This window comes from Thamnophis sirtalis, unplaced genomic scaffold (genome assembly GCF_051295495.1).
Source record: "Thamnophis sirtalis isolate CommonGarterSnake01/CBP01778 unplaced genomic scaffold, rThaSir2_p1.2 scaffold_10, whole genome shotgun sequence".
Taxonomy (NCBI): domain Eukaryota; kingdom Metazoa; phylum Chordata; class Lepidosauria; order Squamata; family Natricidae; genus Thamnophis; species Thamnophis sirtalis.
Genome location: NW_028261390.1, coordinates 58,864,755 through 58,886,771, shown reverse-complemented (window position 1 = coordinate 58,886,771; position 22,017 = coordinate 58,864,755). Strand labels below are relative to the sequence as shown.

Here is a 22,017-nt window from a genome sequence, read left to right as displayed (position 1 = left end):
ACATGTAATGTTTAGAGCAGGTGTCTCCAACCTTGGCAACTTTTAGCCCAATTCAAAGCTGGCTGGTTGGGAATTCTAGAAGTTGAAGTCCGCCAGGCTTAAAGTTGCCAAGGTTGGAGACTTTAGTGGATTGAGGAAGAGACGAGATGAGAACCAGGACTGCAGAACAAAAGGTTTATTGCAAAGAAACTATTTACAGGCGATTCAGCACCATCCTTGCTTGACAGCTATTTAAACGAGCTGTCAGAGCAGGGATAACCAATAGGCGCCCATCAGCTGTCTGGCAACTGATGACGCTGCATCTTAACCAATCAGGGCGCCTCTAGCAGCTAGCAACAAGCCAGGCTGCGCCCTGATTGGCTGGGGCGCAGCATCGCCTGTTGCTAGCTACCTGGTCGTATGTCGAGGACTTTCCGAGTCCTCAACAGAGACCCCTGGTTTAGAGCCTGTTGCTGATAGACTAAATATAGAGCCTCTTCGAGCAATATTTTGAAAATTGCTAAATACTTATTTGACTTTAAAAATCTCTAATTATTGTTTCCAGGAAGAAGGCAGTGGGAAACCACTTCTGAAAACTTTGCTAGGAAAACTTCAAAGACTGTTTCAGGAGTCAACAGTGACGTGAAGGCACAGCTCCTCCTCCGTGCTTCACATTTTAATCAAGCTGATGAACTGGTTACCAGATTCAGAACAAACCACAAAATTAAAGTAACCTTAGCTTGTGATTTTTAAAACATGGCCAAGTTTGAAAGGGAGTTGATAAAACAGGAAACGAAAGAGAGACTTCCTCCTTTAACTGCATTTTGTGCAAAGGATGTGAGCAGACACAGAAAAGTATTTCCCAGTTTAGAAACTAAAATATAACTGTGTAAATATGGCCATCAACATAAATACGCCCATTCTTTGGTTTAGTGGTTGGGGTAAGTTTTTAATCCGTGGCTTCATATGTGAACATTTGGACTCAACCGCTGAATGCCTGATTTTCTTATTCACAGAATTGAGAATTAGGGTCTCAAAGGATCACTCTAATCTCATTTCAGAAGTCAATATATTTGCTTAGTTATGATAAGGCTGTTGTCCCAATTAGTGTAATTATATAATTTTTAACACTTGTAGAACGACAAAAAGGAGTTATTTTTAGACCCTTTATCAATATTTGATAAAGCAGCTATGTTGATTTTCTTTTCTGAAGTTGTGCATCTCTATATGTGTTTGTGTTTTTGTGTTTCTGCAGTTGTTCCATATGTCTGTATGTGTGCACTGGGAAGCATGTTATGTGCTACATATGACAATTCTGGATCACATGACTAGGACCAGGCTTCTAGACTACATAAGACACTAGTTTCAACTTGCTCCCAGCTGCCTCTTCTAGCAGAATGCACATTCAGAATGACTCTGAATCTGAAGAAGCCACTCCAGCTTGAGCCAGCAGAATGTGAACCTCAGAAGAGATCAAGTCATGAATCAGTTGAGACTGATCAAAGAGAGGCATTATCAGAATAGTTGGAACAGATAAGAAACAGCTTTCAAACCTTCAGATTCAGCAAGTAAAGATTCTCATTGAGGCTCTTTGGCAAGCAAGTGGGTGACTGTCTTAATCAGAGGACATCTGGCTGCATACTGATTTAAGTGGTGGCCTTGTTTCTCTATTGGAAGTCCAATTTCCTGTAACTGGCATATTGTTTCTGTATATTCTGCTCATACAAGAAACTCTGATCTTTGGATTGAGTAAGGACCTGTCTTGACTGCCTGAACCTCTGAACCTCTCTCCTGCATGCTCCTCTTTAAACTACATAGACAAGCTTTGTTTCCAGGAGACTGTTGATATTCATTTGCTTATCTGCTGTCTATCCATACCATCTTAAGCAAATTGCTACCATCCCCTAACAACTGCATGTTTGTGTGTTTGAAATAGGACACATTTGAAGGAGTGAAGCTGTAGTTCAAATGATGAAGCAATGAGCCTTGTGATCACCCAAAACTATTTCTGGCTCTATGATCACCGAAAACGAAGTATAATACTTGACGGTCAACAGATGTCCTAACCTTGTTCTCCAGGGGGGGAAAATACCTGCTCAATGTAACTGATAAGTGAATTCTTGTTGTCCTCCCAATAGGTTTTCAGAGTTTCTTCTGGAGGGAATTTTTCACAGCTAAGCTCCACGGTGATTTCAAAGCAATTGCTGCTGAGATAGTTGAAGTCTTGCATACCTATGTAATTACATATACAAAAGTTGGTATTTAATAGGCAGTGGGTTCTAAAGCATATCAGATTAAAGCTAAGTGGAAATAATTAGTTGGACTCAGTTGGAATAAACAGATGTGTACTGTAGAAAATTCAAGAGTGATGTATATTATGGTACACCTATACTGTTCTATTTACAAGACCTTCAAGGCAGTTCTTGAACTATAAGTCTGAAGGATAATATGATGATTGATTTGCAATCACAGCTGTAATTATACCACATTTAATATTACATTTGGTCTCTATATTTTGCTGGTATGTACATTTGGCTTCAAAATTCCTACTTAAGAGTCAAAGAATTTCCAGGTATAATTCAACTGTTTCCAGGTAAAATGAGTTAATAACAGATAATAACAACATGATTGATGAAGCCTTGAAAACCAAGGATTTTGAAATGGGCTTTTTAAAAAATAGTGCAATTTCAAGAAACACAGTATATCAGTGCTAATTATGAGATGGAGACTTACCCATGGTAAAGTTATTGCTTAGTACATTTGAAAACATAATAGTTGTTCATATATGTTCATCAGCCAGGGTGGTATTCACTTACCTTCCTTACTGGTTCACAAATGTGAGCACATGAGCCATCTCCGTACATGTGTACAGCCTTTTGCGCATGCGCTTTTGGCAAAAAAATTGTCTAAATGGGATGTGGTAGAGCTGGGGTGAATGGGTGGGGCCACCCACGATTTCCACTACCAGTTGGGGTGAACCGGTCTGAACCGGTAGAATACCACCTCTGTTTATCAGTCAAAACCAATCAAGAATATGCCAACGAATTTAAACAAAAAAAGAGGGTAGCATAATGAATCAATAAGAACAAGCTTTTCTTGATTTTAAAAAAAAATAAATGCTGTGGAAACTACATTGGAACAACAATGCTAACAGAATGTAAAGTTACCACAGTAGTATTACAATGCTCCTTGTTTATTTTAACTGTTTCAATCGTTCTCATTTTGCAAGCTGTCCAGAGTTAAAGTAACTCTGGGCAGCTTACAAAATGAGAACTATGGAAACAATTAAAATGAGATGGGCTGCATATAAATTTAATAAAGAAATTTTAAATAAATAAAGAAAGTTAATAAATAAATAAGCAGATAGAGCTGATGGAGATTTCTACCTTTCCATAGAGAAACACAGACTATCAGTTTATTTTAGAATAACAAACATTGGTGACTAATAGGTCTGCCATCAATGCTACTCAACAATGTATATGTACGCTAAGGCCTCCACTTAGTTACTACCGGTAACTGTTTATATACTACTGAAACACCACTACCTCCACTGAGGCCAGGGGAAGTTAATTGTGAAGGACAAGCTTTGTCTAGATTATTCTGCAACAGAGCAACCTCACTGTAAATCCTTCTGGCAACAACTATATGAGTTGTATGATATTTGCAGAATTTAATACATTATCTGCTCCATAAATGTGTGCACTAATAAGTCATATCTGACTTAGATTTCTTCTTTCAGCTCTACTCTGACATAAAGTATGTAAGTATAAAATTAAAATGTATTTCAGCAACACAAACCTCCTGGAACGCTATACCAAGCACCACCATTAGTTGTCCCATCAATGAAACTGCTGTCGTCATCATTCTTGCGACATGGTGGCCGATTTGGGTTTGACATGGCTGGATTAAAAGATGAATAGCTTCGAGCTAAGCTTTGGAAAACAGCATCATCTGGGCAGGAGCTGTATTCATGTGCACTCCCTGGAGGAAGAGTAGTAAAATACATAATAAATGACGGAAAGGAAAACAGAGAATGTAGGCCAACTTTAATGATCTGAATCTGGATCATTTAAAATTCAGCATTATCCTTAAAAAGCTGTTTCAGCCGTGATCCGACAAATGTGCGATAGAAATATGCGTGCCGACAAAATCGCGCCGACAAATTTGTGACGTCAAAATCGCTCCAACAAAAGCGTGATGACAAGCACAATAAAGGGTTAGGGTTAGGGTTGTTGACGACGCGATTTTGTCATCGCGCATTTGTTGTTGCACTATTGTAAAAAAATTTGACGCCGCTCATTTGTCCATCGCGGTTTTGTCGGCGCGCATATGTCTATCACGCATTTGTCGGTGAACCGTTTCAGCAATATGAAAAAACTAAAACAAAACTAGAGTGAGATATACTTTGTGAAAATAGTACTAAACTAAATAAAAAGAATGGTATAATCTCATCTTCATTATTATGCTCCTAAAACCTACTCCAGAGGTTTTTTTCTCTCTTCTTCCATGGGCTCTTCCAGCTTTTAAAAAAAGTGGGAAAGTGTTTTGTCAGTTTGGAAAACTACAACATACCATAAAGGGGGGGGGGGGGAATTGTGCCTCTCTACTGATTAAAAAGAAAAAAAAAAGTTTATTCTGGGAAGTCTGCAGTAACAGGCCAAAAGAAAGGAAATTAAAACTTATAAACAATACAAAAGCTTAATTAAAATAATGGGCAGTAAAAACTTAATCTGCCCAGGCTGGGAACATAAGTCTTAGCATACTATTTAGAACTCAGCATAGCCATCAAGCTGACCCAGGCTATTGAGCCTACAATACATACCAGTCCGAGTCTCGTCATATGGGTAATTTGCCACAAGATCCCCACCGTGCAGATTGGCGGACAGTACAAAGGGAATATCCATTATCCAGTGAATCACACCTTTTGTTTCTGGTGCAAGCTATGGCAGAAATTTATAAAAATTATAGTTCATTAGAGTACTGCAAAAAGCACTGCACATTTTTTGTAGAACAAATTAGAACAGGTTCATCAGTTGCCAGAAGTTTGTCCTGGGATGCAAAATGGAATAAAAGAAACTTGTTTCATATAGTACAGTGTTTCTCAACCTTGGCAACTTGAAGATGTCCGGATTTCAACTCCCAGAATTCCCCAGCCAGCAAGTCCAGACATCTTCAAGTTACCAAGGTTGAGAAACACTGATATAGTATATATTCAATGTGTACCTTTACTGTATAATGTTTCAACAGAGATTAATTATTAGTGAATGCAAATATAGGTATTATTTACTGTGATGTACGTATGATATAATAATATTGTGCTCTCTTTCACACACCCACAGTCTGATAGTTATCAGAGACACAGAATTCCAGTAAATCTTTAAGTACTGGCAGAAAAGAAGGATTTATAGCATTTGGTCAGGAATCTGGAGGGCGTTGTCACTAAGAATATTCTTCGTTCAGATGTTGTTGTGATCCATCTCCTCGCATGGCATAATGGTCAATCTTCTCTACTGTCACATGAAAAGCTGCAGTGAAATAGTTCACAACATGGAACACTTATTAGACAGTGATGTGCAGTCAGGTGAGGCAAGTGAGGCACAGCCTCACCTCTCATCATGAAAAGAAAAAAAAGGTAAATGGAAAAAATAAACTTACCATTCAACTAATCAGGCGAGAGCTTGCAGTGAGGTTGCAGCGAGCTCAGCCTCTCAGACGAGAGCTGAGGTGAGGCTGAGCTAGCCGCTGCCTCACCGTGGATGACTCTGCTTAACTGTTTAAGCCTCTGCTTAACTCTGCTCGTGCTGAGGGATCATAAAACGCCTAAAAAGTCAGACTAGGCGAGGCACGCAGTTCCCCTGCCTTATAGTAGAGGGCGCTTTTTTAGAGGCTTTTTTAAACAGTTAAGCAGAGTCATCCACGGTGAGGCAGCAGCAAGCTCAACCTCTCAGGCTGGTACCGTATTCTTTTTCTGCCCTTTACATGCAGCCTTGAGTATCTCAGGCTCCCTACCCTTCATTCATCCATCCGCTCCAAGAGCTGATTACTTCAGTGGTGGGTTGCTAATCCTGTTCCAACCGGTTCGGTTGGAACGGGGCTGGCGGCATCCTCGTGCACGCGCGCAGTTCACGCATGCGTCTTAACGCCTGCATGATGCTCCAGCTGCTCGTGGAGAATCGTGCAGGCGCTGTATGTGCCATGCGCCTGCGTGGAAGTGCAGAAGCCTTCAAAGACCGGTAAGGAGCGTGGGCGGGCGGGTGGGCACTTCGCCATTCCCGGAAATTACTTACTTCCGGGTTTGCCGACCAACCAGTTCGCGGCGACCGCCGCGAACCGGTTGAAACCCACCCCTGGATTAGTTGGTCTACCCTTGCTAGTCTCGCGGTAGGGCTTCGGTTACATGGTAGGAAGCGGAAAGCAAGGGGAAAAGCCGCCTTTAAAACACAGAGAAAGGAGAAGGAGAGATTCTTCCCAGGTCTGTTTGGATCTTTGTGTGTGTGTTTGTGTGTGGGTGTGGGTGTTGGATGACTTGTGTTGGATTAGCGGCCCCTTAAAAGTGCCGTCTCCCATCAAGTGAAACAGCGAGAACTGTTTCATTCCTGGGGAGGAAGAAGGAAGAGTGCAGCATCCAGAATTTAGAATAGAATAACAGAGTTGAAAGGGACCTTGGAGGTCTTCCAGGTCTCCTGCGTGAACATGGGGTTGGACTAGATGACCTCCAAGATACCTTCCAACTCTGTTACTGTTTACTGTTTAGTCCAACTGCCTCACCAGCCATAAACCTCACCGCACGTCACTGCTGTTAGACATCTCTGGAAGATCACTCAACTCTTAACCTTTCTCACTTGTCTCCAATTCTGATACTTCTTACCATTCCCATTTCGACTCTATCTGGTACAAAGACAACAAAGGGAAGAAGAAGGGAGCAGAGGAAGGATGACACTCGTCTCTTTTCAGCCATTTCCTCTCTTACAAAATGCCTGACTCTCTGCTCTTGCTGGTGGCAGCTGGACTCTGAACACATTTGAATAGCACCAAGATGTGAAATGGCAACGCTGATCAATTCAGTTAGCTGTTTCATAGATCCCATTTTGTACTAAACAACAGAAGCAGTGAAAGCCAAAGGGTAAACGAGTCATATTTCAGCTTCTTCTGGTTGACTTCACAGGTAATGTCTTGCTGTACATGTGATTATTGTAAGCTGAGATAGAAACTTCTCCGCAACACATCACCTGATGTGATTTCTATGGCACATATTTCATCAGATGGCACAAGGGTTATAATTATGGGAAGACTAAAGTGGTTTTATGTGGCTTAATATTTCATATTGCTTTCTTCTGTAGCTCTTCCTACCTAGCTTTTCTTGTTTGGTTATAATGACTATTTATTGTAAGGTACTCTCACAACAATTTTTCTTCTTCTCTTCAATAGTATCTGATTCTTGGAGACTGCCTGGACATGTCCCTGCAGTTTTCTTGGCAATATTTGTCAGAGGTGTTTGCCATTGCCACTTTCCTAGAGCTGAGAGAAAGTTAGTAGCCCAAGATCATTCAACTAGCTTTGTGGCCAAAGTCACAGTCTCCTAGTTCCTAGCCTGATGCTTTCACCTAATAGTGTCAAATTCGATTGCGTCACGACGTATTGTGACATATCACAACATTTTTTACCTTTGTGGAGCTGGGGTAGGCATGGTCTGCGCATGATGCATCCAGCCCATAAGCCACCAGTAACCAGTAGAGTACTGTAGTACTCCACAGTAAACAAGTCTATAATAATTGCTTTTATAGAATTCTGTCAAAGCTACAAGAGTTGAAATTAAAACTTTGTTGCTTGCAATGATGGGACAAGCGAAAAGTGTTTTATTAATACATTCAAATTAGATGTTTGCACAGATATTTCCCCTATTTTTCCATTATTATTGCTGTTTTAATATTGACTGTTGTGTTTAACTATAGGTTTTTTTAATATAACTATATAAAAATACTTTTAAAAGCTATTATAATCTTCTACCCCAGTATTATTGTATCCCAAAAATTCATTTAGTTTTTGTGTAGAAAAGAGAAGGGAGCCTACAAGTGGTGGGTTTCAATTTTTTTTAGAACCTCTTCTCTTCTGTAGGTGTGGCCTGCTTTGTGGGAGTGGCTTGCTGGCCATGTGACTGGGTGGGGCATGGCCAACTTGTAAATGTGGTGAAACTCACTTAACAATCCTCTTGCTTAGCAACCAAAATGTTGGCTCAGAAACTCTGGCATTTGAAGCAGGCAAGTCTTAAAGCTGTCAAGTTCAAGACCCCTGCACACCCTAACCCTTTAGAAAAAAAACACCCCAGGGGTGTTCAAACTTGACAGCTTTAAGACTTGTGGACTTCAACTCCCAGAATTCCTCCTCTCGCTCTTCATCTTGATGATGTGCAGACGGGTGGGAGGAGGGAGCTGGAACCGGTTCTAAACGGCACTGTAGATTTGTGGAACCTTTTCTATAGAAGAGGTTAGAACTGGCAGGAACCCACCCCTGGAGCCTAGCATATATACTGTGTAGGGTCAGGATTACCAACCTCTGGGCTGTGACCCACTACCAGGCTGTAGCCTATTCAGAATTGGGCAGTGCAAGTGTCTGGACAGAGCACGTGTGCACAGCTCAACTTACACAAGCAGTGGGCCAGAAGGCAATTGTGTGCATGCACACTGGCTCGCTACTCATGCAAGTCAAACTGGGAGCATGCGTGTTAGCCTGCTGCTTGCACAGCCCAGTTCCCCTGTCACCCCACAACCAGGCTGCCAAGCTCTTCTTCGCTTAAGTGCCTCGTGGTATCTAAACTACTAATAAAAAATCTTTCCTGCTTTCTAAATATAGTTACTCCAAAAAAGAACTCAAGTTGCAAATTCTTGTGTTGCTTCTTCCTGCAAATTTTTATCTAGCTTTGTTCAAGCTTTACTTTTTATCTTGCCTTTGGTGTTATTAAAAACAGGTCTGACTGTTAGGAATATAATCTAATGGTTGGGTTGGCAATATATAAATCATGTAACAGTGTTTGTGTATTCTCCAACACAACTCTCACAACGCTTCTCTGAATGCACTCGCTCTCCCAATGGGGAGCTTACCTAACTCCAAAAAAGAACTCAAGTTGAAAATTCTTGTGTTGCTTCTTCCTGCAAATTTTTATCTAGCTTTGTTCAAGCTTTACTTTTTATCTTGCCTTTGATATTATTAAAAACAGGCCTGACCATTTGCCAAGAGCACCTTAAGACCCACATTTGGTGGAATCCAATTAGGTATTTATAACACTTATAGCACTACATTTGTTATCATAATAAGAGGTTTATTTTTACCCACTCATTACAGCATTTCCATCTTTAAAATCTGTTCCAGAAATGAACCAATGCTCAGGAGCAGGTTTAAGGGACACAATAAGCAACTGAATGTAAGGCCTGTTTGCAAAAACTAGATTTTAACACTAGTCAAAAATATGATTTTTGTTTAGAATAAAGGCAGATAAAATTTTCAAGTTAAAAACAAAATCAAAAAAAGGAGGAAGAGAATGAACTCGACAAGAAAACATTACTGGGGGAAAATAAACTGTGAAATGTTACTCTGAGTGATTAGTAACTCCACAATTGAGTTAACATTTTCAGATACCCATGAACTGATTTTAAAAAAAAACACGTTACTGCTGGAGAGGCCATATAGAACTTTACAAAAATGACTGACAAAAAAAAGTGGAAATACAAATTATGAGATATTATATTCAGGCTACGTACTTTTCAAACACATGCATGGAAAACAAAGAAAGTTAATAAAGAAATAAAGATAGGATTGTGGATTTTAGTAGGTAGTAGTACTTATCGTATTGTTACTCTATAAAGGAATCTGGTATTCCCAAAGTTTCCCAAACTATCAATGAGAGGACTTCAGGTTTTTCCAAACTAGGCACTCCAGACAGAGTGGCCACCAGGAAAACGGCAGTTCTGAAGAATTTTATTTTAAAATGAGGGTTGTGTTTTTTTGTAAAGCCTTAGACATATCTCCTACTATCATTTTACTGCCTAAAGGGACACCTCCATCTGACTACCATGCACAGTGCAAGTTTTCCAATGGTGGGCTAGATTGCAACTGAACCTCTTTTCTCACGTTTCATCAAATCATCACAATTCTCAAAAACAGAAAAGAAGTCGATCTTTTATTTGCAGAGAGAACTCGGCAAAAAGTGTGTTCAGCGTATTATTATTGTTGTTGCTGTTGTTGGTCAGTCAGTCCTAAATACAGGCTGAGCACCTTACAACATCTGATTGTGCAATGAAAACATTTTTTTTCCTTTTAATGTCCCCGTAATCTCTTACATCAAGTGTTAAATGCAGAGTTCGCAGCAGATACTTATTCATTGTGCCCAGAGGCAATTATCTGCCACTACGTAGGATTGAACTCACAGCCACCTGATCGTGAGGCAAGAGTTCTACCTCTAAGCCACAATGAAAACAATGAACAATGTTCAATGAAAACAATCAAAGCCATAAAACTAAAAACAACCAATTAATAAAAGTCTGAAAAAAACTCCACAAACACCATTAATCTCAGCTCTAGGAATAGACCAGGGGTGGGTTCCTGCCAGTTCTAACTTCTTCTATAGAAGAGGTTCCACAAATCTACAGTGCTATTTAGAACCGATTCCAGTTCCCTCCCCCCACCCCCCGGTCCGGATATCATCAAGATGAAGAGCGAGAGGAGGAATTCTGGGAGTTGAAGTCCACAAGTCTTAAAGCTGTCAAGTTTGAAAACCTCTGGGGTTTTTTTCCTAAAGGGTTAGGGGTGCAAGGGTCTTGTAACTTGACAGCTTTAAGACTTGCACACTTCAATGCCAGAGTTTCCTTAGCCAACATTTTGGTTGCTAAGCAAGAGCATTGTTAAGTGAGTTTCACCACATTTTACAAGTTGGCACGCCCACCCAGTCATATGGCTGGCAAGCCACTCCCACCCAATCACATGGCTGGCAAGCCACTCCCACCCATCACATGGCTGGCAAGCCATTCCCACAAAGCAGGCCACACCTACAGAAGAGGTTCTAAAAAATTTTGAAACCCACCACTGGAATAGACTTATGGATTTCTGGAACCTCAGGGGAGTTGGTGCCATATGTATCTCTGGGGGATACTGTTCCAGAAGGTGAGGGTAGCAATCCCTCAAATATTTTGAATGAAATATTTTATACCTTTAGATTTTGGTCCACAGCTTTCTTCAGATTTTTCAACAAATGATTATTTGGACCTCCTTCTCTCTCGTTGACATAGACAATTCTATCCAGATCAGGGAAATTTCGATTTAGGTCTATTCCCTGTGCATTACTTCGACCAACAAACCAATCTTTGAGCTCACCTGGCTGAAAAGAAGAAAATATTATGAAACAACCTGACCTAGGCTTAATAGAATCATAAAACAGACTCTTTGTCCCGCAGAAAACTCTCTTTATTTGGTTAATGTGAATTCCTAGCATTCACATCCAGAAACGTCCCAGCAATAAATCTTCAAGATTTAATTGCAACAACAGATTTTATCAGTCCTTGGATAGTCTCCAGGCCCAGAGCTTCTAGTCGCATCCCTGTACAATAAAATACCTGGCAAAGAGTCTCTGTGAGGCACAAACTCAGATAAGCAAATCTTCACAATAATAAGCGAACTAATTGTTTCCTGCAAACTCCACTCCCCTTTTGCTCCCATTTATTGTCTATGGGAGGGGCCATTCAACATCTACTTGTGCTTTCACTCTTGAATCGTCCCTCGTTCCTTAATTGTTCTCTTCTCCTGACAGCTCTGTGCAGGCGCACATCAGGAACAGGCTCCAGCTGTTCTTCTGCCCCACTTATCTCTGACTCAGAAAGTAACTGATAAATGTTGGATAGCACTGGCCCCCTCTCTGCCTCCGATGCAGAGCACCCATCAGAACCTTCCCCAGACTCCAGGACTGGCCCAGGTTCCTCCCCAACCTCCTCACTGCCTGAGTCTGCCGCCAGCTCTGCTGTCCGCTGGTGGGCCACAACATTGATTATGAACTGTCATGATGAATTTCGAGAAATGGCCCGCTTAGTGCAATCATGTGTGCTCAGGAGAAGTTCAAATGCATGGGATACTAGAAACGTATGCCAGTTATTTTCAATCCCCATATTTGGTTCTTACTGATATACCAACTTTGAAGGCTGAATAATACAAACAAATTCAATACTCAGTTCTGCCATGCTTGAAGAAGACACTCTGAAATAAATGGAATTTAAGTTAATAATGACTAACTGGTATCTCACTAATTTCAGTGGCTCTACTATATATGATCAAATGTAAATACCATCCTACACATTAACTATGCTTAAACATGGTGGGTAATTTTAATGTTTTTAATGTTTTTTACATTGTAAGCCAACCAGTGTCATTGGATACGAGATGGATGGCAAATAAATTCCAAATAAATAATAAAATAAGTAAGTTCAATATTCATGCTTAAATGTTTGTGCTTCTAAATAGCATAATTTATTAACACTAACACACCTACTGTGGGTAGACTGAAACTAACCTGAAAAAAAACACATGAAGAAAATACAGCACGTGTTTTAAATTTATAGCATTCATATACAATTATTGTTGTCTTTATTTGGCTGCCTTCAAGCCACTGTTGACTTCTGGCAACTGCCTAGCTAGTCCCTTCAATTTTCTTAGGGAGATTTCAGAAGTCATTTGTATTGCCTACTTTCTATGAGAGGGAGGGAGGGTGATAGAGAGGGAGAGAGAGAACTCAGTTTCCCAGTTTATAGCCTGGTGTCTTAATCGCTACACTGAATTGACTGATCCTATAAAATTAGAGTGCCCGAAATTCAGAAATAATGATTCAGCTCAAGGCACATAAAACAATCAAGTATCAGTTGATCAATTCAAACAATATTGAGCTCCAAAATGAAAACCTCAGAGCAAATACAAAAATAATTATTTGGGGGCAACAGCTATTTAAATGTGTAAATTTATTCAGAACCACCTGGGGGAGCTGTGGTCCTGAACATTCCTAATCAACATGGTAAATTTTGCTTTTGCATATGAAAGGAATACTGAGATTCATTAATATAAAGTGATTTTAGATTAATGTGGACTTCTAGCATAATGTATTTGGAACAGAAAGAGTGCTGGCTAGTATACAAGCATTCCAATGGCTACATTACATATAAGAATGCCAAGGATCATACAGGGAGTGGGGAAGATCAAAAGCTTAAGATGGATTACAAATGAATTACAATCATGTAATTACAATGTGTGTGTGTGTGTACGTGTGTGTGTAGGTGTGTGAATACAAATATGTATATGTATTGTGGCCAAGCAGGAGCCGTTGGAGCTGCCGACAGACTCCGACAGCGAGGAGCCCTGTGAGTCAGCCCTGGAAGATGTGGAGGACCCTGGACAGGGTTCAGACTCCGAGCAGGGACCAGAGAGGCTGGTTGGCCACCAGGAGGCACCTGAAGCATGGAGCAGCGGTGAAAGCCAAAGGGAGTTGGTCCCGGACACCAGGCAAAGGCGGGCAGATAAGCACTGAGAGCAACTACACAGATACAGAAGATAATTGGACCCAGGTGGTTGTAATTAGGCTCCTCCCAAGAAAGTATATAAGGAGAGACTTTGGAAGGAGGCTGTTTGCAGGATTCAACTAATATACCAATGCTGGAGAAGCTCTTGTGTGTATTTCTTATCTTGGAAGTCTGGATTATTGCCAGTGTGTGTGTCGGTGTGTTAGTTTACTGTCGGTGTGTTAGTTTACTGTCGGTGTGTTAGTTTGTCAGTGTGTTAGTTTACTGTGAATAAATTGTCTAGCAGTAATCTTTTATTGGAGTGCCTCGGCGTACGGAGGGGGGGATCATAACATATATGTATGTATGTATGTATGTATGTATGTATGTATGTATGTGTGTGTGTGTGTGTGTGTATGTGTGTGTGTGTGTGTGTGTGTGTGTGTGTATATATATATATATATATATATATATATATATATATATATATATATATATATATATATATATATATATATATATATATATATATATATATATATATATATATATATATATATATATATATCAGGCAACCAATCTAGAATAGCCCTTGACTTACAACCATTTGTTTAATGACTATTCAATGTTACAAAAACTGCATTAAAACCAGTCCTTACGTTTTTGATCACTGCGCCATCTCTAGGATACATGATCAACATTTGGAACATTTGACGAAAGTTCAAATCCTTTTTGTGGTCCTAGGTTGAAGGCCTATCTCTTGGGTGTCAAATTTGCTATGTCACATGACTTTTGTGATGCTGGGGTGGGCGTGGCCTGTGTATGACACATCCGGTCGACTGGCCGCCAGTTTGACACCCCTGCCTATCTGCATAGCATCTAAATGCTGGATTTAAACTACTACCCATCCCAGCTAGCATGACCAAGAGATACAGATGATGGGAACTTGGATTCCAACAATTTCTGAAAAGCTATGATTCCTGCCTCTGATATACATTACATTTGCACCGCAGAAGCCACCAAAAGATGTTGCTGCCTAAGCAATTTTCTACCAAAGAACATGCCAAGTGCAGATGGTACTGTTACCCAGGTGGGGTGAAGAGGGTAGATTTCTGAGTTATTCCTTTTCTTTGCATTCATATTGAAGAAATTTAGATCAGAACACCATCCCGAAGCCCTGCCCCAAAGGCTTCCTTATATTATTCACAGGTCACTCTTTTTAAAGTAGGTCATACAAATGCAAATAATTGCTTTTGGGGTTATGATTCACATACCTGTGATGCTGCCTTCTCAAAGCCATCTGGATTCAGAGACGGCATGATGTGGATGCGTGTACTGTGGATCAAATTAATGACAGTCTCATTTCCCTTCTGATATTCATTGCACAAGTATTGAGCCAAAAAGATAAGAAGTTCTCTTCCAACAGCTTCATTTCCATGCATGTTGCCAACATATTTGAATTCTGGCTCTCCTAAAACATACAAGAAATGCAGGATCTCAAATGTGTAGAGATTTAAGAAATGCACAAAAAGCAAAAGCATGTCAAATCACAAACATTCTATAATTCCTTCGTTCAATTACCCAGAATCTCACTCACTTTCCTATTTATATTAGGGAGGACAAAATTTAGGTTAACCTCTCTCTCCATTTTCAGTCCCCTGTGCTTTATTTTGCACCACAGCTAAACATTCTGTAAGTCAAGGAATCATATTGTGCAGCAAGGGAGCAGCTGGGTGATTGGACATCTTGTTCCATGAACAACAATTTTGTTCTCCCCGTAGAGATAAAATAAGATATCATGCCAATCTATACTAGATCACATTGATTTGAACTAAAGCCCAATATACAAGTGAAGTGGTTATTGTGTCTTCACACAGATGCATAAACTGAATAATTGAATAAACAGTTTCAATCAGCCTGCGTAAAGGTGAAGGATTTAGCGATATTAATGTAGGTATGTTCCACAGAGCATCAATATTTACAGAATGCATAGAATCTTATTACTATTCAAAGCTTCCCAATTCAATGTACTGTGGAGATAGTGAAAAGGTTACTTGGTACTGACACAATGGAAACTATATTAAAAATTGAGATAGTCCTGAAAGATGAAGGATTTAGCGATATTAATGTAGGTATGTTCCACAGAGAATGCATAGAAGATATCCTGGGATCCCAAGATCCAAGTGTGTGTGAGTGCGTGGGTGTTTTTCCATTTATCTTTGCTAATCAGAGTAAAATCATATTCTTGAATGGTGAATATTCTCACTTTCTCCATGGATAGCACACTGAAACAATCGGAAATAAAACATGACTATATGTTAAGAGTTAATATTTATAGGAGTCTATATTTAAAAATGAAAACTGGACTTTAAAGAAGCAGAACAGGAAGAGTGTTGCCACTTTGAATTTTGAATTTTCTGTTGGTGAAGACTCCTGAGAATACCATGGACAGCCAAAAAAAAAAAAAAACCCCAACAACAATTCAACCTAGAGTTTTGTTTTCCAAACAGTTTTAAACAGTATTCAGGTGAAACTCGAAAAATTAGAATATCGTGCAAAAGTTCATTTATTTCAGTAATGCAACTTAAAAGGTGAAACTAATATATGAGATAGATTCATTACATGCAAAGCAAGATAGTTCAAGCCGGGATTTGTCATAATTGTGATGATTATGGCTTACAGTTCATGAAAACCCCAAATCCGCAATCTCAGAAAATTAGAATGTTACATGCAATCAATAAAACAATATCGGACCTCTGAAAAGTATAAGCATGCATATGTAGTCAGTACTTGGTTTGGGCCCCTTTTGCAGCAATTACTGCCTCAATGCGGCATGGCATGGAAGCTATCAGCGTGTGGCACTGCGGAGGTGTTATGGAAGACCAGGATGCTTCAATGGCGGTCTTCAGCTCTTCTGCATTGTTCAGTCTCATGTCTCTCATCTTTCTCTTGGCAATGCCCCATAGATTCTCTATGGGGTTCAGGTCAAGCGAGTTTGCTGGCCAATCAAGCACAGTAATCCAACAGTCATTGAACCAGGTTTTGGTGCTTTTGGCAGTGTGGGCAGCTGGAAAATGAAGTCAGCATCCCCATAAATCTCGTCTGCAGAAGGAAGCATGAAGTGCTCCAAAATCTCCTGGTAGACAGCTGCATTGACCCTGGACTTAATGAAGCACAGTGGACCAACACCAGCAGATGACATGGCTCCTCAAATCAACACAGACTGTGAAAACTTCTCGGTGGACTTCAAGCATCTTGCAGTCTGTGCCTCTTTATTCTTCCTCCATACTCTGGGTCCCTGGTTTCCAAATGAGATGCAAAAGTTGCTCTCATCAGAAAAGAGGACTTTGGAACACTGAGCAATAGACCAGGTCTGTTTTTCTTTAGCCCAGGTAAGACGCTTCTGACATTTGTTGTTCAGGAGCAGGTTGACAAGAGGAATACATCATCTGAAGCCCATTTGCAAGATCTGTCTGTGTGTGGTGGCTCTTGATGCACTGATTCCAGCCTCAGTCCACTCCTTGTGAATGTACCCAACACTTTTGAATGGCCTTTTCCTGACAATCCTCTCCAGGCTGCGATCATCCCTGCTGCTTGAGCACCTTTTTCTTCCACACTTTTCCCTGCCACATAACTTTCTATTAATGTGCTTTGATACAGCACTTTGAGAACATCCAAGTTCTTTTGCAATTACCTTTTGAGGCTTTTCCTCCTTATGGAGGGTGTCAATGATGATTTTCTGCACAACTGTCAGGTCAGAAGTCTTTCCTATGATTGTGATTCCTACTGAACCAGTCTGAAAGACCATTTAAAGGCTCAGGAACTCTTTGTAGGTATTATAGCTTAATTAGCTGAGCCTAGAATATTTCACCATTTCACAATATTCTAATTTTCTGAGATTGTAGATTTGGGGCTTTAATGAGCTGTAAGCTACAATCATCACAATTATGACAAGTCACAGCTTGAACTATCTTGCGTTGCATGTAATGAGTGTTATCTCATATATTAGTTTCACCTTTTAAGTTGCATTACTGAAATAAATGAACTTTTGCATGATATTCTAATTTTTCGAGTTTCACCTGCACACCTTTTTTGCAATGGTTCAACTTCCCCAACCAGGGTACCATAACTAACAAGACATTAAAAATATTTGAAGTCTGAATTCTAAGTTTTGCTGGACATGGTTTTTTGTTTCAATAAGGAATAACCTATCCAAAGATTGCTCAAAGAGAGGATGAGTAAGGAGTATTATGTATGTTTGCCACCTTGAGTTATTTATAAAGTAATAATGCTGGAATAATAATGTAATGAATGAATGAATGAATGAATGAATGAATGAATGAATGAATGAATGAATGAATGAATTAGTTCTGTTCTTATTAAAATCAGCAGGGGTGAAATTATAACTAACTCCTTTCTCAGGCATCAGGAAACCAACTTTACTGTCCAAGTTACAAATTTCATGACATACTGTTTTTAGTCACCCAAAAGAAATGTGTAACTTGGACAAGATTGACCAAGACTGACACTATTTAGTAAAGAAAAAATACAGCTTCCACCACTTAGTTCAAACCACATAAGGTAGAAAAGGTTTTACTTATAATATAATTCCATGGATTTTCTCTGAAGCAAACTACTTATAACTGGACTGTGTGGTTACATAGGAAGACTGTTCGAAATAAATTCCAGAAAGTTTCAAAGTAATTCAGAATTCAACTCTCAATAGTTTTGTATTAGAATGCAGATAGATCGGGGATGTCAAACTTACAGCCCGCAGGGCGGAAGCGTCATGTGTTGGCCACGCTCTCTCCCATTTAGTGACGGGGGGGGAGTCATGATACATCATGTGGCAATGTGACGCCATGAGTTTGACACCCCTGAGCTAAAAGAATTAAGATTAGTTTTACTGATAAGATTCAGTACAGCTGGTTAAATGAATGGACTTATTTAATTATAGGGAGGAAAATGGTAAGTGGTAAGGACATTAAACAAAAGCTCAGGCAGTAAAGAAACACCCAGAAGCCAAAGAAGGAGTTTGCCAGTTTTGATTCTATTCCTGTTAAACCAGCTCTCAAATTGAGCAGACATCATTGGGTTCTTGAAGGTCTGGAGCCAACCTGGGAGGAACAAACTGACCTGCAGAACTCACTAAGCTGTGCTTGTTTGTCTTAGTTGCAATTAGCACCAATAGATCTCGCTGACACGAAGGGCGGATGGATGCTGCAGCCAGAGAGAGGAAAAGCTGCAGCTTTCTCTGTACTTTCACAAATTGCCCCCAAATGCAGCAACAGAAGAATTAAAAATCAAAGACCTTCATAATTGTATCAATAAACCTAAGAATTTAAACACTTGGCATCTTATTAAATACCAGATTCTTTTCAAATAGTGAGGTGCTCGGACCCTGAATTTGTGCTAGGCTGATTTAAGTCAAAGATGATTTCCATTCTATAATCTCCAAATGTTTTGCGTGCAAATGTTAATTGTTGGTCTCCAACAAGAGACCTTTCTGGAGACATGGATATTGGCATGAATATTATCAGTAACTTCTCAAGACTCACCAGAGGTGGGTTCCTACCAGTTCGCACCTATTCAGTAGAACCAGTTCGTCAAATCTACCGAACCGGTTAGAAGAGGTTTCCACCAGTGGACCCGGAAAGCAGGCCACACCTACCTTCAAAAAATTTTTTGAAACCCACCACTGGTCCTTGGATATGATTATTCTACACTATCATGCTCCTATTTATAAAACTCAGTGCCACTGTGAAAAGTAAGGATGACTACTGCGTTTGTGGGGCAATCAGAACATTGCGTGTGTTGAAGTTGTTTTAACGCAAACCAAAGATGCCTTTAAAAAAAAGAAGTTTACATCATATTCTTATGCATGCCAGTGCTGTGTGTGAGGTAATTTAAGGTGGTTCTGACAAGTGTCGTCGGCATCTTCATATCCAGTCAGATGGGCGGCAAGCCACTCCCATCCGGTCACATGGGTGGCAAGCCACTCCCACAAAGGAGGCCACACCCACAGAGTAGGTTCAAACAATTTTTGAAACCCACCACTGAGACTCAATGACATATTTCACAAATGATATGCCTCTTTGCTTGCAAACACTAAAGAATCCTTCTAAGGACTGTAAGGGCCCTTGATGCAATATTGTCTTTCTTTGAGAAACTACTGGAGACAAAATGTCTCCAAAACTGGGACAAAGGGATGGACTTAATAAGTTTTTGATTTGGAAAAAAGCTATTAGGCTTCTTGGTTATTCAGGAGGCCCTTTCTGATTTAGGCTGGTTTATTCTACAATAAGCAAACCTTTGGGACATAGGAACTCGTAACAGTTTAGCTGTTTGCTTATTCACAAAATGCCTGCTATGATATGTCTGCCCAGTCACATCATTTGCTCAGTCATTTGCTGAGGTAACTGCCTACTATTCATCTATCTTCCATCTACCTGACCTCTCTTTTTTTCCCCTGAGCAATGCAAACACCTATAATTTTTTCTAGGGATGCTTAACAAGAAAAGATAATACTCATCCTTGTTTTACTTTTTAATTACAGGTATTTAATAAATGCTTATTAAAGTACAAAAGCAGTACAGCATGCATCTAAGAACACATCTGAAGGTTTAATGATGTTTGCTGGCTTTATGCTATGTTCCCTGCTCTCCTATGACAGCAGCATGATTGAATTGAATCCCTGTGGTGTCTACTGTTAGTACAAACAAATATAAACCCTGTTCGTTTGAACAATCATAGAAATGTAAGCTGATGAAGATATACTGACAACAGACTAATTGCCTGTTTGTAAGATCATACATTAAGAAGGTAACATTGCATTTTAATGATTTCTGCAGACTCTAAGGAACCAATTATTTCATTCCTGTCAAACATCCATCAATTCTGTACAGCTAGGCTGGATGTGTTCATTTCATTCCTTAGCCAGAGATATGAATAAATGGAAAATTACAAATTAACTAAAAGCACATAGAGGCTGACAGTGCAACTGCTCCCAAGGGGAAACCAACATTTTCAGGTAAATATTCTACAGGATCTTATTACTATTCAAAGCTTCCCAATTCAATGTACTGGTGGAGATAGTGAAAAGGTTACTTGGTACTGACACAATGGAAACTACATTAAAAATCAAGATAGCCCCTGAAAGTGGTCAATTCAGGAAAACAGCCAAGTAGCTCATAGGTTATTTTGAAACTATTATTCGAGCCTCACTTTCATAAGGGTGTTGCAAAACTAAATCCAGGGGAAAAAATATTTTACAGGGATGTGCAATTCTCAATAATTCAGAGATCAATTTATTATTTCTGTATTAATTTAAGAGGAACAAATTAACACAAACATTAATAATGAAAGAATATACTTCTGTCTCTTGCTGTGTAATTATTGTATTGTCTCATTGTACAATTTATAAATCCCTACCTTATGGAAAGGACACCCACTAAATTTCTATGAGTTGTCCTCCCAAAACATTATCTCTACATTTTCTCTTCTTAATTACAAATGACCCAGGTTTTGGCCTCAATAGAATAATTAATCTTTAAAATCTGCAGTATCAAAATATGTATTTGAATCCATGTTTTTAGCTTTTCACATGCCCATCAAGCATGATAAAATGTCCCTTCATATGTTCACATTTTCAACATATATTTGAACTCCCTGTATACGTTCTAGATGGTTTGTCTGTTGTTACACACCAACTTTATATAGTTTGTATTAGCTTTTTATTTTCTTTTTAAAGGTTTTTGTATTTTCTAAATAAGAATAGAAAAGTTGATTTAAAGTTCTCCGGGCATTCTGAATCCATAGGAAATGGACTTAGGTTCTTTGGGACAAATATTATAAGATGGATGCTTAAATCCAAGGGGATTATCCCAGTTTGGGTCAGATGAAGTCCCACATTTGGCTAGTTTCATATAAGTCATTGTATCATATGGTTTCAAACAATTATTATAAAATAATTGATAAAATGTTTCATAAAGAAGAAAAGGTTACAAATAGCGAACTGAGAATTCCCTACTATTTGCCAAAGATATTATGAGCACAAACCTAATAGGAAAAAATTCATTAAAATCTTCCATTTATTGTTATATACTTTCTCTTCGGCTTTCTTTTTTTAAAAACATTTTTTTTTCTTTACGTACAGTGCTTTTTAGCATGTTCAATTTTGAGATTTACTTTGCCTTTCCTTGCTATAAAATATTTATCATTCTCCCTGCTTTAAAAAAAAACTAGACTCTGAAGAATTATGTCATTTTCCCTTGTTCTGAAGAATTTCAGAGAGACCAGAAACCTAAACCCATTCTCTTCTCATTTTACTAAACACAAGGCTGGTGACACTTTGTTGCGTTCTTCACATCAATTGTATTACGGTGTCAATACTTAGCATTTGCACACTTTTATAGGGCTGTGATACTGTTCTGAAGATGGGTGTTAGAATGCTTCAGGCTTCCAATTATACAACTCAAAATAGTACTTGTTAAGTAGAGCTAATATCTATGTA

The 22,017-nt window shown here is 39.3% G+C and overlaps 1 protein-coding gene across 1 annotated transcript in view; it reads right to left on the bottom strand.

Moving 5' to 3' along the window:
* The window catches only part of CPE (carboxypeptidase E), a 49,122-nt gene that overhangs the window by 5,351 nt on the left and 21,754 nt on the right, over positions 1 to 22,017 (bottom strand). The window contains exons 2-6 of the mRNA XM_087724686.1: positions 14,780 to 14,976; positions 11,180 to 11,347; positions 4,802 to 4,919; positions 3,778 to 3,960; positions 2,072 to 2,211 (exon numbers count right to left, since the gene is read on the bottom strand). Coding sequence (XP_087580812.1) covers positions 2,072 to 2,211; positions 3,778 to 3,960; positions 4,802 to 4,919; positions 11,180 to 11,347; positions 14,780 to 14,976 — 806 coding nt within the window. The remainder of the gene's footprint in view (positions 1 to 2,071; positions 2,212 to 3,777; positions 3,961 to 4,801; positions 4,920 to 11,179; positions 11,348 to 14,779; positions 14,977 to 22,017) is intronic.